Here is a 14,057-nt window from a genome sequence, read left to right as displayed (position 1 = left end):
TGGTTGTTTAAGTTTGGACGACTTGGATGGCGGATGTTGAAACACAACAATCTTTCTCCCTGCCAACACCTGTCCTGTATCCTTGCACCCTTTCATGGACCTGCCCAGTGTCGCATTTGCCAGTTTGTGTCTCATAAATATGGGAACTTGGCCAGTCATGCAGGCAACAGGCTTTCCTCCCTACTCCAGCCTGCCAGAGGATGGGAATACACGCTGAGCTCATCCCTGGACGGTGACAGCTCACAACATAAGTCCCACTGGGGGCACATTACTGGGCCATTAGTCCAGCTCTTCCACCTTGAGCACGTGCCTCTGGATTGGCCTTCATTCAGCCAATCCCTTTTGTAACTTCAAGTTTCCTGTCAGAAATAATCCTGAGTGATTATAATGTATCAGCACAGAAATCAATTGGATTAGTCCAAAAAAATCTGCCTCTGTAAATCTCACCTTCATCCCTCCTTCACCCCGATGCAACCTCTAAACATAGCTTTGTCAGTATTTTTCCTCTGAGGAGATGGTTGCCAGATTGGACCCGGCACATCAGGGCAAGCTTTTTCTCTGTTTCTCACAAGAAGGCACTTGACTCTGTTATTGTTTATGAAGAGAAAGCCGGGGTCAAGTTCACAGGCTGGGAGACAGAAAGAGAGAGAGAGTCTGCTCCAGCTCCAGCCCTGCGAGAGAGAGCATAACTCAGCCGTGTTTGTGCTTCCCTAATTCCTTTTGATTTAGCAGCAAATTGTGAGCTGAGCTGCAGTGCACAAATATTCACCAGAGCTTAGCTTCTTTGCCTCACCTCGCGGCCTCTCACAAACCTGTACCCACTCTACTCTGTGTGTGTGTGTGTGTGTGTGTGTGTGTGTGTGTGTGTGTGTGTGTGTGTGTGTGTGTGTGTGTGTGTGTGTGTGTGTGTGTGTGTGTGCGCGCTTGTGTCTCACTCTGACAGCAGTCTGCCTGTCGAGCTCTAAGCAGAAATACAAATGTCTCTAAAAGGAGCTTAGCTTCAACAGCCGCTTTGGCATAAACACTAGAACTGTTTTCTCAAGCTTTCGATGAAATAACAGTTTGCGACAGCTATAGCTAATTCTAATAGTTTCAATTCCGACAGGGATTTTCCAGATTTGTTTACTTGTTTGTTAGTATTACTGGGTCAGCTGAATCAACTCTGGTATTTAAATCCAATATCACAAACTCCCCGAAGAGAAGGAGATTCTCAAAAGTAGTTTTGAACCTGTCAGGAGCCACTCAAGGACAAACAGAAACATCAGAGAATTGATAACAAATGTCAGCACACTGCCCAGCCTGCAGACAACCTGAAGACACGCAGACAAATGCGTGGGAGCAAAGGTAAGGATGGTCGCTCTCCAGGGACACTGTGTTAGTGTGTGTGTTAGTGTCTGCATGTGTGTGTGTTTGTGTGTGTGTGTGTGTGAGTGTGTGTGTATGAGTGTGCTTTATTCCAGCGCTGTCTCAGCACTCTGTCTCTTACACATGTGGTTCATATTTAAGCCATAGTGCTGTTCCACAGGACGATTTGGCTCTGTTCTCCCAGTCCCACATTCCCTGCTCTTTTCCTTTGACTTCCACTTCTGCTAAGCTTTGGGTGGTGTAATACTTTTAATACATGCTACATTTGCAGACATTACACATTTAAATCAATATTTGTTATTGATAATAACTTAAATTATGTAAAAGCTTTAAGCCTACTTAATTTGTCTTTTTATTGAAAAGAGTCCCTGTCACTTCGCAGGTTTGTATTAGGCTTTTAAAAAGGTGCCTGTGCGGGTGTGAGGAAGATGATGCATCAAATATCAAATCAATCATATCCAGTACATATGAAAGGGATTAAAATCCATTTTAATTGACAAAAACGATAGTTTTAGATAAAATACTGTTACACACAATATTTCTGTATGCTTATGAGGACATATTAAGAAGTGAAATGTTCTTAAGGTATGACTAAAAAAACAATTTTTGGTCTGATTTAATTATCCCCATTTTCCTGGGTTGTGAAAACTAAGGCGCAGTCATTCATGGGAATAATTTCTGTCTGTGTGGTTTAAGATGAACTCCTCATTTTACGCACGTCTCTCCATCCCATCCCTTTTTAATATCTCCTTCCAAACTCTGTAACCTCCGCATCTGCCCAATGGGCGAGAGGAGCTGACAGCGAGCCCTCCCTCATCTCTCCCCTCTCTCCCACCCTGTCTCTCTCGCTCTCAGCTCGGACTCTGTCCACTGATAAAGGAGAGGTCTGGTGCGAGCAGCATCCGACCCAGCGCGCAGTCATACAGACGACAGAACCGCAGTTCAGTCTCGCAGTTCAGCCTCGCAGCATCTGTACCGACCCCTGGCTCCAGCTTCCAGTCAGACCATTTCTCTTTTTTTCTGCCTCTGAACTGAGCACCAACCAAGGATACGTGTTCGGGGAGCTGAGTGGAGCTGGAGGAGTGAAAGCAACCGACACTTGTTGCTCGCCCCGTCAGGTAAACCTCCTGTCGGCAGCCTGAAGCGCGCAGTCTGGTGCGCACATGGCACAGAAAACGCGTCCCTCGCTCTCCTGACAGCCGCGCAACATGGAGACACACACTGGATAACGAGGCTTTTACTACACCGAACGCGCGATTCACCTGACTTCACATCAAACCTGATCTAAGTTGGGTCGTTTTGCTTCCGATTTCAGAATTTTTGGGAATTTTTTTTTTTTTTTTTTTTTTTTGAAGGACAAACCATGTTGGGTTTAAACAGGATTCTGAGCCTCCGGGCGACGCGGATTCGAAGCTATGGTTCGCCGGGCGTCAGACTCTCCTCCCGGGCTTCTTCCCGGTGCCAAACCCCCAGTGCCAGCTCCAGGATTTACTGTGCGTGCGTGTTGCTGCTGCTGCTGGTTACACCTCGGGTGGACTCTTCGTGGTGGTGAGTGTGCATCCCTCACACCTACAGGCCTGCCAGCCAGCAAGATTTAAAGAAGCTCAATCTGCAGCCTGTATTTTCTTCTGGAAGAAACGATTAAGAAAACACTCGTGAAGAAAGGGTGCGATAATTATAATAATAACTAGATTTACATTATGAGTCGAGTTGTAAAAGGAAAGTTAGAAAAATGCCACACAGTTTGAACATCCATCACTGATCTTAATCATTTGAAACGGAGCTGGGACTGCTGCCTGGCTCTAGAAACTTCAAGGATTCCATCTGCCAACGAATTTAAATTATGACGACTATTTTCAAATAACTCTTTTCCAAACACTAAAGCAAAAACCCGCTCCAATTAATTTTCCAGTAGCAGACGCACAAGGCCATTATGAGGGTTGAGGGTTTGTATAAGTTAATTTATTGTGGCAGACACAGTGGGAAGCCGACATTGCTTTTCTCATCAACTTCAGTTGCTTCAACTTTATTATGATTCTACTGCTTATGTTCGTTTTCTCTGGTAAACAACGCGTCTAAATTTAATTATTTATTTAAAGAGTTTCACAGGCTGATGATTTGTCATGACTGAGTCATTTTTCTATTTTTTGTCATTTTTATAGGGTAATGACTCCATTACTCTTACGTTTTTTGTTTCTGTCATCATTTAATTTAATTTTAATTGAGTAGTTCCTGGGAATAAAATGAAAACAACCCTAATTATAAGTTTGTGAAAACGCCTCTTTAGGATTGGTTTCCTCAAACGCATTATGCTGCGTGTCAGTTTGTTGGCCTGCCACATTCAGCAATAATAATACAGCGATAAATGTAATTTATGTCGGCGCTGTTGGCTGAACGCGTGTTCAGCTCAGCTGGAGCCTGCATTAGACAAGGCAGAGCAGTCATTAATTCACCAGGTACCACACGCACTCACACGGACGCACGCACGCACACACACACACAAACGCACACGAATGACTTCACCAAAATACTCCCAAACCAGCCATCTAGAGCATAGGTGAGGTGTGAAAAAAATATCTCATTGCCTGCGTAAAAACATACGTGGAAATGTCCATGTGTGTGCGTGTGTTTATAGGAGAGGTTTCTGTGTGTGGGCGGGTATGGGGGGTAAAGGAATGCCTAATAGTTTAGATTAAAAGCAGTTATGGGCCGTGTACTGGGAAGAGTGTGCGTAAAGGCGCTGGGTTCTGGCATTATTGGCTTTGGGGGGAGTTTGAAGTGTTTGAACTGTTTATCACATTTCTGTGCATGAACAGTAAGTGATGAAGTGGACGGACCAGGAGCTTTGACACCACCAGTTATTGAGAGGTGTACCAGCCATTTGTGAAAAGAAAAAAAAAGCCTACATAAATTAATATTAATCTTTTTTTTAATGCATACACATTTTATAGTTGTAGTAATGACAACCCACCGCCTTCATTATTTGTCTCCTACATGTCTTTTTCCTATGATGCACTGGTCGCAGGCCTTTACAGCAAGTTATTTTAGACCTGTGGATAATGATTTACTATCCAATAAAATCCACAAGTCCTCCTGACTTTCAGAAAGACACACGGAGAGAAAATGAAGTGTGAATTGCTGCCCTGCCTTCCCTTTGATGGGCACTCTGTTCGTATTCCTCCTCTCTAATCCCACTCTGGGGAGCAGAGAGCCTCCGGTCTCACTCCTCTTGCCCGGCCTCGTAAAACACGACCACACAGCTACACGCTCCCCTGACCTCCCCTCGCTGACCCGCCGAAGCCCGGCAGCCACTGAGCTGCAAAAAAAGTCTCGTGCCCGCACACAAATGTCACGACCAGGTTCAGAGTTTATTTTGGGTAAACTCAATGCAGCCTTTATCTTGATGGGATACTGTAAAAGTTTTATCAGGACACAGAGAAGGCTTGGGAGAAGCTTGCCTCAGCGGGGCTGTGAGTAAGATGAGAGTGATGAGGCAGAGGACAGAGAGGAGTAGAGGGAGTAAATGGGGTCTGAGTTTGACAGGGTTATTGGAGACCCATGACTTCTTGCTCTGATTTGTGACAACATGATTTCAACTCTCCTGTTGGGAAACGTCTCCACACACATACACATACAGGTCTTGTGGGGAGAGGTTAAGTGCTTATTTATTTGGAGAGCGGAGTAAATGGTTTCCACTCCCCTCCTACTCGCAAACCTTAAACTGTTAAGTGTAGTGAACTCTGACTCATAAAGGACTGTTAGTGCGGCTCTCCTTCATGCCACTCACCTTCCTTCAAGTGTGCATCCACATGTGTATTTATCCACCAAATGAGAGCACCTTTACTCCTACATTGCAATATCAATCACCGCACGGTATTACAGTCCAATTCAGGTAGAGCCCCTTGTGAGTATTGATTCACTTGAAAAACCGCCTTCAATTCTCTTGTGTTCTTTGCATCCTCAGGTACATCGGGGCACTCGGGGCCCGTGTGATCTGCGACAACATCCCGGGTTTGGTGAACAAGCAGCGGCAACTTTGCCAGCGCCACCCGGACATCATGCAGGCCATCGGCGAGGGCACCAAGGAGTGGATCAGAGAATGCCAGCACCAATTCAGACACCATCGCTGGAACTGCAGCACACTGGACCGCGACCACACCGTGTTTGGACGTGTCCTGCTACGGAGTAAGTCCATGAGTGTTTCTGCACTTGGGTATATGGAGACCGATCCCCATCTGCTGCATCTTCACTGCTCATTCTCACCCCGGATCTCCGCTCTGTCCTTCTCCCCTTTACTCTGTGATCGACCTTCCTCATACTCACATACGCTGGTGCTCCGTGTTTATAGTCACTAATGGACTGTTGTAATGCCTTATGCCTCGTCAATAAACACACAGGCTTCGAGACCTGGGCTTGTCATCGTTTTGTTTTTCCACTGCTGCCAGACCTCTCCGCTTTCTAACAGATGCATGTTAACATACACATGTTCCCCGTCTTCTAAACTAGTGCAGGCATAATTCCTCCTTATGAGCGGTGTTACGGTTGCATATCTGAATCTTGAACATTTAATAAATAACACAGGGTCGAGGGCTCTTGAGTATTAACGCTTCATAGCCAAGCTGCATTGGTGTCGAAAAGTCAACTGGGGATTTAGAATGAAAGATATGAAAAGGTACCTGTGTGGCATGCCATGTAACGCTTAAAGACATCTTTAGGATTGTGGTCTCGGATTATTCTTTTTCAGCTTTTATTGCATTTGAGCAAGGTCTGATCAGAAATGCTTTATTTAAAGTCCAATGTAGCAGAATGCTGATTGCTCAAAATAAGTCGTTGTCTGTACAAATGGAGAAAGATTCTGACAGCACTGACACTCCTTGGCTTGTTATTGTCCCTCGTCCAGCCATCCGAAGCATGTGTGGGGGCAAATGATGCATGGAAAAAAGTAGCAGATATGGAGATACGGGCTGTGTGTGTGTGTGGTGGTGGTGGAGAGGAATAAACAGTAATGTAGATGTAAATATTTAGAGAGATATTCTCACTGTCAGACAAACAGCGCCGGTTTGAATGATGACCCCGCAGTGCCCTCCTCCATCCTCCCCCACATGCACCCCTCAGCACCCACTGCCCCCATTCTCATTTCTCCTCACCCCGCGGATGAAACGGGACATTCCAGCGACTAGAGAACAACCAGGTTGGATCAGCTCCTCTGGTGCAGATAGGTTTGAGGAGTGAGCGCGTGCACTTTCAGATACATACGCACAAGTGCCCCACGTCACAATCCAGAAAGCTTGGCTATGTTATTTTGAAGTGCTGGTACTTGAGTATTTAGATGCCATGAAACATTCTCCTTCTACTCCACGTTTCATACAGTAAAACTGCTTCACTTATCTTGGTATGAATTCATTTACAGAACAGTTTTTGTTGCAACAATACCAGAGCATGAAATACTTACAGTATACAGACGTTCACCGAAAACAAATATCTGTCAGAGCATGTTTAGAAATAGAGACGGTTCAATAGATCTTAGAAACAAATGTAACCTACACCTTTTGTTAACAAGCAACTGCGAGCTAAGCTGATGTTCACACCGGCTGTCTGGGGAAAGCAGCCATGCAACTAGCAGCAAATATTAAGGCAGAGGTGCAGGTGTTAAAACAAACACAGGTCCTGTCTGACATCGAAATAAAAATTAGTCTTTACAGAGGACGCTGAGGCAGCTGCTGAAAACTGGTTTTACAGTTTATTTCCCGTGGTTCATGGTACAAGAAACCCAGCTATATTGTGTCCCATTGGCAAAATGATTGTGAATTGTCGTTATGACAATAGTACCAACAACTGATCGTCAGGCTCACCCACGTATGCCTGAATCCTCAGTGGATTGTTGTAAAGTCTCCAAAAAGGGTTGTTCAACAGCAGAGGAGGAACCTGTTAATCCTCTTCAAAGTACAGCCCTAACAAGGAGTTTTTAACTGTTTATGAGAGTGTTTTATTTTGATCTTGCTGCCTCTTTATAATCTCTTTATAACAGCAAATGAGAAAATCTGAAAGAAATTTGTCTTCAAGCTGGAGAAGCCAGAGTTTTTCAGAGCAAGGAGAGGAATCAGAAATGGGGAAGCGAGCTACGCTCAAGCTAGGCTAAAGACTAGGATAACCAACAGGATGGATGAGATCAGAATAAGAATTACGATACATTACCTCATCACTATACGTCCTGCAAACGGCTTGGTGTTATGGTGTGGTTGGATATTCCAAGCAAATTTTAGCCCCTATACATTGAATGTTTCATTTGCCCACAAAGGGGGAAACTATGGATTTCTCATACCTTTTATTATACCAATTTATATAATGATTATATTTGATCAGTTCTAAAACTGTTAGATCATCTTGACTGACAAATTAACTCATATATGATGTACCTTTCTTTTTACATGAATAGTTGGAGCATTTTGATCTTTGAAACCCCCCTTGTCGCGCGTTGGTGCATACGCCCAGAAATCGCTCTCTCAGTCTCCATTTGGAGCTGAGAAAGCCAGTGGTCTGAGAAGAGTTTGTAAAGTGATGCAGTCCCTGTTTCATGTTATATCATTACAGTAAAAACAATCAAAAGAGAGCTGCGGTGTCTCTGTGTTTTTTTGCTGCGTGCCCTGTCCTGTTTTCACTCATTCCAAAACAAATGCACATGCTGTTTTGACCGAGGTTTTTACAATTTACATTTCATTAGAAGTCATTATTAAGTAAGTCATTATTTATTCAAGATTCGATTAATGCGTTTCTTATGTCATTGAATTGGCTTGACTTGGAATGGCTGCATGTTCACCTGTAACATGTGGATCCATCATCTGGGGACCATGAATTTCCCCCAGCAAATTTCGCTGAAATGAAACCATTACTCTTTGTAATGGTCACTGATCGAAAGCTTTGATTCCAGATGGTCTGTCATGGATCCAGGAGGAGACCAGAAACATTGGGGGCCGTTAAATCTTCACCAAAGTCCCTGGCCGATTGTTGTTTAACTTTCTTGATCTGGAATGAAGTGCTTGACTGACAAACCACTTGCCAGACTTGGGCCATACGAGCATTGTGTTGACAATTAAGCCTTTTTGGACTTAGATTACAGAGGCACCAAGTGAAAACCACTTACGTCTGTTTGGTTGACGTAACCCTAATGCTCCTTGCTGCCACAATGCTTTTTGGGGCTCTTCACTACCCCAACAAAAGCAACTGTGACCAAACACTATGTCTAATTCTCTCTGTGTCTTGGCCACACAATAGATGAGTCATAATCTCAAGAACTTCAGAGGCCAGGGAAGAACAGATGAGCAGTGCAATGGTAGATAATGCTGTCATGACATCACCCTGGTGCTGATTAATGGGGTATCACTGTGTCTGTCTTTAAACAATTTATGTGAGCAGAGGAGAGCCCCGCAGCTTGAATTATTTCCATGATAATATTTAAACAGAGCTGTCCTATGAGCCTACTCCACATCCGCCCTGATACATCCCCGTCAGCTGCACCCTCACTGGCTCACCCCCAGGCCCGGTCATGGCATTACACTGTGTGTATCTGTGTATGCATGTTAACGTGTGAACAGCAAAGCGCTAAGACTTGAACTCTCAAAGGATCATAATGCCATGATATATTAAAACTCAGTTTCTTTTTTCCCCTCCTTTCTCTGTGTCTTTCTCAGGCAGCCGTGAGGCAGCCTTTGTCTACGCTATCTCCTCAGCAGGTGTGGTGTATGCGCTCACTCGCGCCTGCAGCCAGGGGGAACTGAAGACGTGTAACTGTGACCCGCACAAGCGAGGACGGGCTAGTGACGAGCGGGGAGAGTTTGACTGGGGCGGCTGTAGCGACAATATTAACTATGGGATCAAGTTTGCCAAAGCCTTCATAGATGCCAAAGAGAGGACGGTCCGAGACGCACGGGCACTCATGAACCTGCACAACAATCGCTGTGGCAGAATAGTAAGTGTACTGTTTCGGCAGCATCGATTCACCGTATGTCATATGCACATGTTTTGTTATGTTTTGTTGTTTTGTTATGTTTTGTTATGTTTTGTTATATCTGCATCTTTGGCAAAATGTACAGCTTAGCCGGTATTTAAGCTATGGTTGATATTCTGGAAAAGCAAGGGCAGGCTACGCTTTGGAGAAATGCCACAGATACATCCCGCCATAAGATTAAAATAAGGTCCAGAAACAAATTGCTAACCCTACCTGTAAAAAACATTCCTATTACCTAGATTCCACAAAATCTCTTCATGCAAATGGAGGATGAAAAGTTAGGTGACATTTTAACTTGTTGGAGGAAATCTTTTTTCCTAATAATGAAAACTAACCTTGCAGCTTTATTCACATTTTCACATATTCACACCCTCCTGGGATCCCGTCTCAGTGCGGGCAAAGTGTAAATGGGGAGTGAGCTTTCTGCTGCCACCTGAATGGAATAAAGAGGAATGGAATTTTATTTGGGGTGAACATTTTTGTTTCCAGAAATTGTGTCCCGATCATTCTGGATAATTAACTAGGGGCTAATTCATTGGAGGAAAGTGCGTAGAAAAGTGTGTAGATGTAGAGTAAAAGCAGAACGTCAAAAGTGGTTATCTAAAAACCTGGACAAATAAAACCATAACAAAAACTATCAGCAAGAATGGATACTACACAGGATGTGAAACATAAATCCATGTGATTTCTACGACAACATAAAGAAAATCCCAACTTCTCTCTATGTGTGAAGGCAGTGAAGCGATTCATGAAGCTGGAGTGCAAATGCCATGGAGTGAGTGGCTCCTGCACGCTGCGGACATGTTGGATGGCCATGTCAGACTTCAGGAAGACCGGCGACTACCTGAGGAGGAAATACAACGGGGCCATCGAGGTGACGATGAATCAGGACGGGACGGGCTTTGCTGTGGCAAACAAAGCCTTCCGGAAGGCCACCAAAAATGACCTGGTCTACTTTGAGAACTCACCGGATTATTGCCTGCAAGACAAAGCCGCAGGTAAGAGAGCAGTGACCGAAGAAGTAGAAGAAGAAGGTAGACCGGACAGGCAGTTTCTCATGGATGTTGATGGATTGCCCCGACTGTGTTATGTGTATGTTCATGCATGACCAGTGTGTGTGTGTGTGTGTGTGTGTGTGTGTGTGTGTGTGTGTGTGTGTGTAATGGTTGACACAGTAGGCCTCCCGTGTGATGTCTGTGGAAGCTAATATCCTTGTACCCTGAGGATATGGTCGTTCTGTGACCACCTGACCTCTGTCGGTTTCCATCAACACAACCACACAAATATGTACACACACATACAAAACCCGAGAGGTCAGAGAATGTCTTATTCAACTTTTACAAGATGCACCTAATCAGTAAAGACCGTCCCGATTGGCTGGTTGATGGATAAAAAGATGGATAAAAAGACTGTCGGACAAATGTTGGGTAACTTGACACCAACACCTCGATCATTTAGCTCTGTCCACTCGTCCCTATTTCCCTTTGTCCCCCTCACCCTTCATCCCTTCGTCCCATCGTCCATCCTCCCCCCTCTTTCTCACCTTCCCTGAGGAATCCACAGCCTAGGGACAGAAGCAGCTCATTTCAAAAAAGAAAAATCACTTCTTTCTGTCTGTCACAGCCTCTCTCGCTCTCTGTCTGTCTGAACTAAGCATAGCTGGAGGGCAGTGTGGGCCTCAGAGTGTGAGAGCCTGTCTGTCTGTCACGCTCCACTGTCCATTTAACCCTCACAGACACACATACACAATCACTCACACTCACACACACAGAGACACACACACACACACACACACACACACACACACACACACACACACACACAGAGGCTTCAAAGGGAGCAGTGGCTTGGGAAAGGCAGTGTAACTATAGGCCACTCTACCAACACGGCATAGTTGTGTGTGTGGGTCTGTTGTTCTACGGGCAGCTTGTTGTGATAGGTAGCCGTTCAAACGGGGAGCTTCTCATACCAAACACCAGCACTAATCTCTGTGGGGATGACATTCACATAAGACACAGACAACATGCCACTGCATTAGGTAATAGCCAGACTGCACAACAGAACGATGCACTAACACATCTGAGTTCCCTATTCAGGAGTAAAACCCAACTAGGAACCATTGACATTTGCAATAACATAAATTACCAAAAGTCCAACTATGTAAGCTAAAGTTTCTGACACTAGATCCCAAGCTTCCGTATACTTCAAGCTATCCTAACCAAAGTCTTTTGTGTTCTGTGCAGGTTCCCTGGGCACAGCTGGGCGAGTCTGCAACAAGACGTCACGCGGCACCGACGGCTGCGAGGTCATGTGCTGTGGACGGGGCTACGACACCACACGGGTCCAGCAGATCACCAAGTGCGAGTGCAAGTTCAAATGGTGCTGCGCTGTGGAGTGTAAGGACTGCGAGGAAGCCGTGGACATACACACGTGCAAGGCCCCCAAACGAGCCGAATGGTTGGACCAGACCTGAGGACACGCCCCCTAAGCCCCCCCATAATGCAGCACCATCCCTTTCCCCTTTGCAGGACATCCTGTGGAACATGGCATTCTGGGAAAGTTTGTCCGAAAGTGCTCCGCGTCTCCGCCCTCCCCTCTACCCACCTCGGTTCATCATTGCATGGCTTTTCTACTTGTCTCTGTGAAAGCACTAGAATTCAGTTCCCCATCAATATGAATTAATACCCATAATCCCTGTTTGTGAATGGCCTTGTGACTGACCCGCTGGGATCCGACGATGAACAGTGAAACCAGCAAACACTTTGGGGTTCAGGTGGATTGGGCTTCTATCAAAGATTCGGTCCAGGTGGCCTTTTTTCTAGTGTGGGGTTCTGAGCTAAAAATGGTTTGCTGCTTTAACAACGCTTTAAAAGACACATTTTTACATTAACTGAGCCTTCAAACATATCCAGTATTAATACAACAACATCATATACTCGCATAATTTTCTTAATTTTTTCTAGGGAAATACACTTTTATCCACCCAAACAAATTCTTTGTTGGACTTTGGGAAGTAGCTTGACAAGTGCACTTTGAGCAGCGGACATCTTGAGAGTAAGTTTGGCTCTGCGTTGTCAAACAGAAGTCCAGACAAGAGGACTGCTAGAGGACGAGGAGGAGATGGACACCAGATGAATAAACGGACGGATGCATTATTGGAACTTTGAATGCAACTGTAAAAAAGCAAAGGAAAAAAAACAACAAAAAACTAAAACAAAAAGAAAGTTGTTTAAAAGTGATTTATTTAAATTGTAAAGTGTTGTTTCATTTCACATCTGCGGATGGGACTGCACTACATTGGCTGACACGAGGAAAGAGAAGAGCACTCCCATTATTGTGATTATACAGCGTACTTTAGTTTTCAGTGTGTAAGACGACAAACTGCCGATGAGAAGACGAAGAAGGTGAAGAAAAAGGCCAAGAAGTAGAAGAAGAAAGCCTGGATGGTCATTCAGTAACACATAACCACCACATCAGACAGATTTAACTTCTCTGCTCTCCAGCTTGCTTGTATAACATTGTGTATATTGCCTTATCTAAACAGATGTTCATATGAAATATATGGTGCATTAGTATGACACTGGAATCTTTGTTTTTTGTTCAGATGGACAAAATGAAGAGTTTGAAGGGGAGAAAGAGACAAGATAGTTCCGACGGGGCAGAACTAATCGGTGCGAGCGAGTTCTGTTGGGCTGCTGTCATAACCTGCCATGTTATTCTCATGACACAAACGCACACGCCATCACATCTCCTCACCAGCATGAGCCGAGAGACACTGGGGCGGTAATAACACAAATCAAAACAAAGGCTGATTCAGTGTGGATCAGGGTGGGGTGTGTTATATCAGTCAAAGGGGAGGGAAGTGTTTGATTAAAGGCCCAACCTAAACCCCCAACCCTCGCTGGCCTCCTCCCACCCCTCGCTATGTGGAATTCCAGGTGGGTCCCGGGCTAATGACTAGATGGCTGTAATTGCCCTGGGCTGTTGATAGCTGGTGATTGGACATGGTCGTGCCACAGAGGACCTAGTGTGGGCTCCTGCTGGGACCACATTTAATCAAAGGCTTCTTGGCCGGCTTATCAAAGGGAATACTTTCCAGCAATCTTCTCTGCCTCAGCCCCCTCCGCTTCCCAGACTCCTGGTCCGGTTCAGTCTCTGTTATATTAGAGCCTAGAGGCTCCTGATAACACAAATTCAAAAGGGACAGTGCATCACAGAATAAAATCGAGAACGGCACTCAGTAGAGCGCATATCTTCTCCGCCAAGGCCCAACAGTCTCCTTCAATTCAATCCGGCTGCACCAAATTTCACCCACTCACAGATCTCAGTTCCCTTAATGTGGCTGATTTGTCATCAACATCTTGGAATCTTTTCATGAGAAATCAACCAAAATGTTGAAAAACACAATATTAAAGAGTATGAAATAACATTCCTAGATCTGCCCCCCTGCTACGGTGGGTTTTTCCCAGACACATATCGCATCCTTCCACCAAGTATTGTGGAAATCTCAGTTAACATATCTGCAAGACCACAAAATTATAAAGCTCTCTTTCATCGCCATTTACCATCTTTGAACACAGGTTCTAACACCGCTGTTGATATGTACTGACCGTTTGATCATCTCTCGCCCAGGCCTGCAGATACCTTCCTGCAGGAGGCTACTGATTCAATGGAAATAGACAAATTC

General features: G+C 44.9%; 1 protein-coding gene across 1 annotated transcript; it reads left to right on the top strand.

The window, feature by feature from the left end:
• Positions 1–2,299: 2,299 nt before the first annotated feature.
• On the top strand, positions 2,300–12,948 carry LOC133957256 (protein Wnt-2b-A). Its single transcript, XM_062392745.1, has 5 exons — positions 2,300–2,913; positions 5,330–5,550; positions 9,054–9,331; positions 10,104–10,368; positions 11,614–12,948. Exons 1-5 carry the CDS (start codon positions 2,729–2,731, stop codon positions 11,841–11,843), a joined length of 1,179 nt encoding a protein of 392 aa, XP_062248729.1. The 5' UTR covers positions 2,300–2,728; the 3' UTR covers positions 11,844–12,948.
• The last annotated feature ends 1,109 nt before the right edge of the window (positions 12,949–14,057 follow it).

This window comes from Platichthys flesus, chromosome 7 (assembly GCF_949316205.1).
Source record: "Platichthys flesus chromosome 7, fPlaFle2.1, whole genome shotgun sequence".
NCBI lineage: Eukaryota > Metazoa > Chordata > Actinopteri > Pleuronectiformes > Pleuronectidae > Platichthys > Platichthys flesus.
The sequence above is the reverse complement of the archived record's forward strand: the minus strand, read 5'-3'. Positions and strand labels throughout refer to the sequence as shown.

What these genes read in the sequence shown, in the direction of transcription:
- LOC133957256 (XM_062392745.1), top strand. Translation starts at nt 2,729, where the DNA reads ATGTTGGGTTTAAACAGGATTCTGAGCCTCCGGGCGACGCGGATTCGA. An exon ending in TGGACGTGTCCTGCTACGGA is followed by an intron (nt 5,551 to 9,053) that starts GTAAGTCCATGA and finishes TGTCTTTCTCAG; the next exon opens with GCAGCCGTGAGGCAGCCTTT. An exon ending in CCTGCAAGACAAAGCCGCAG is followed by an intron (nt 10,369 to 11,613) that starts GTAAGAGAGCAG and finishes TGTTCTGTGCAG; the next exon opens with GTTCCCTGGGCACAGCTGGG.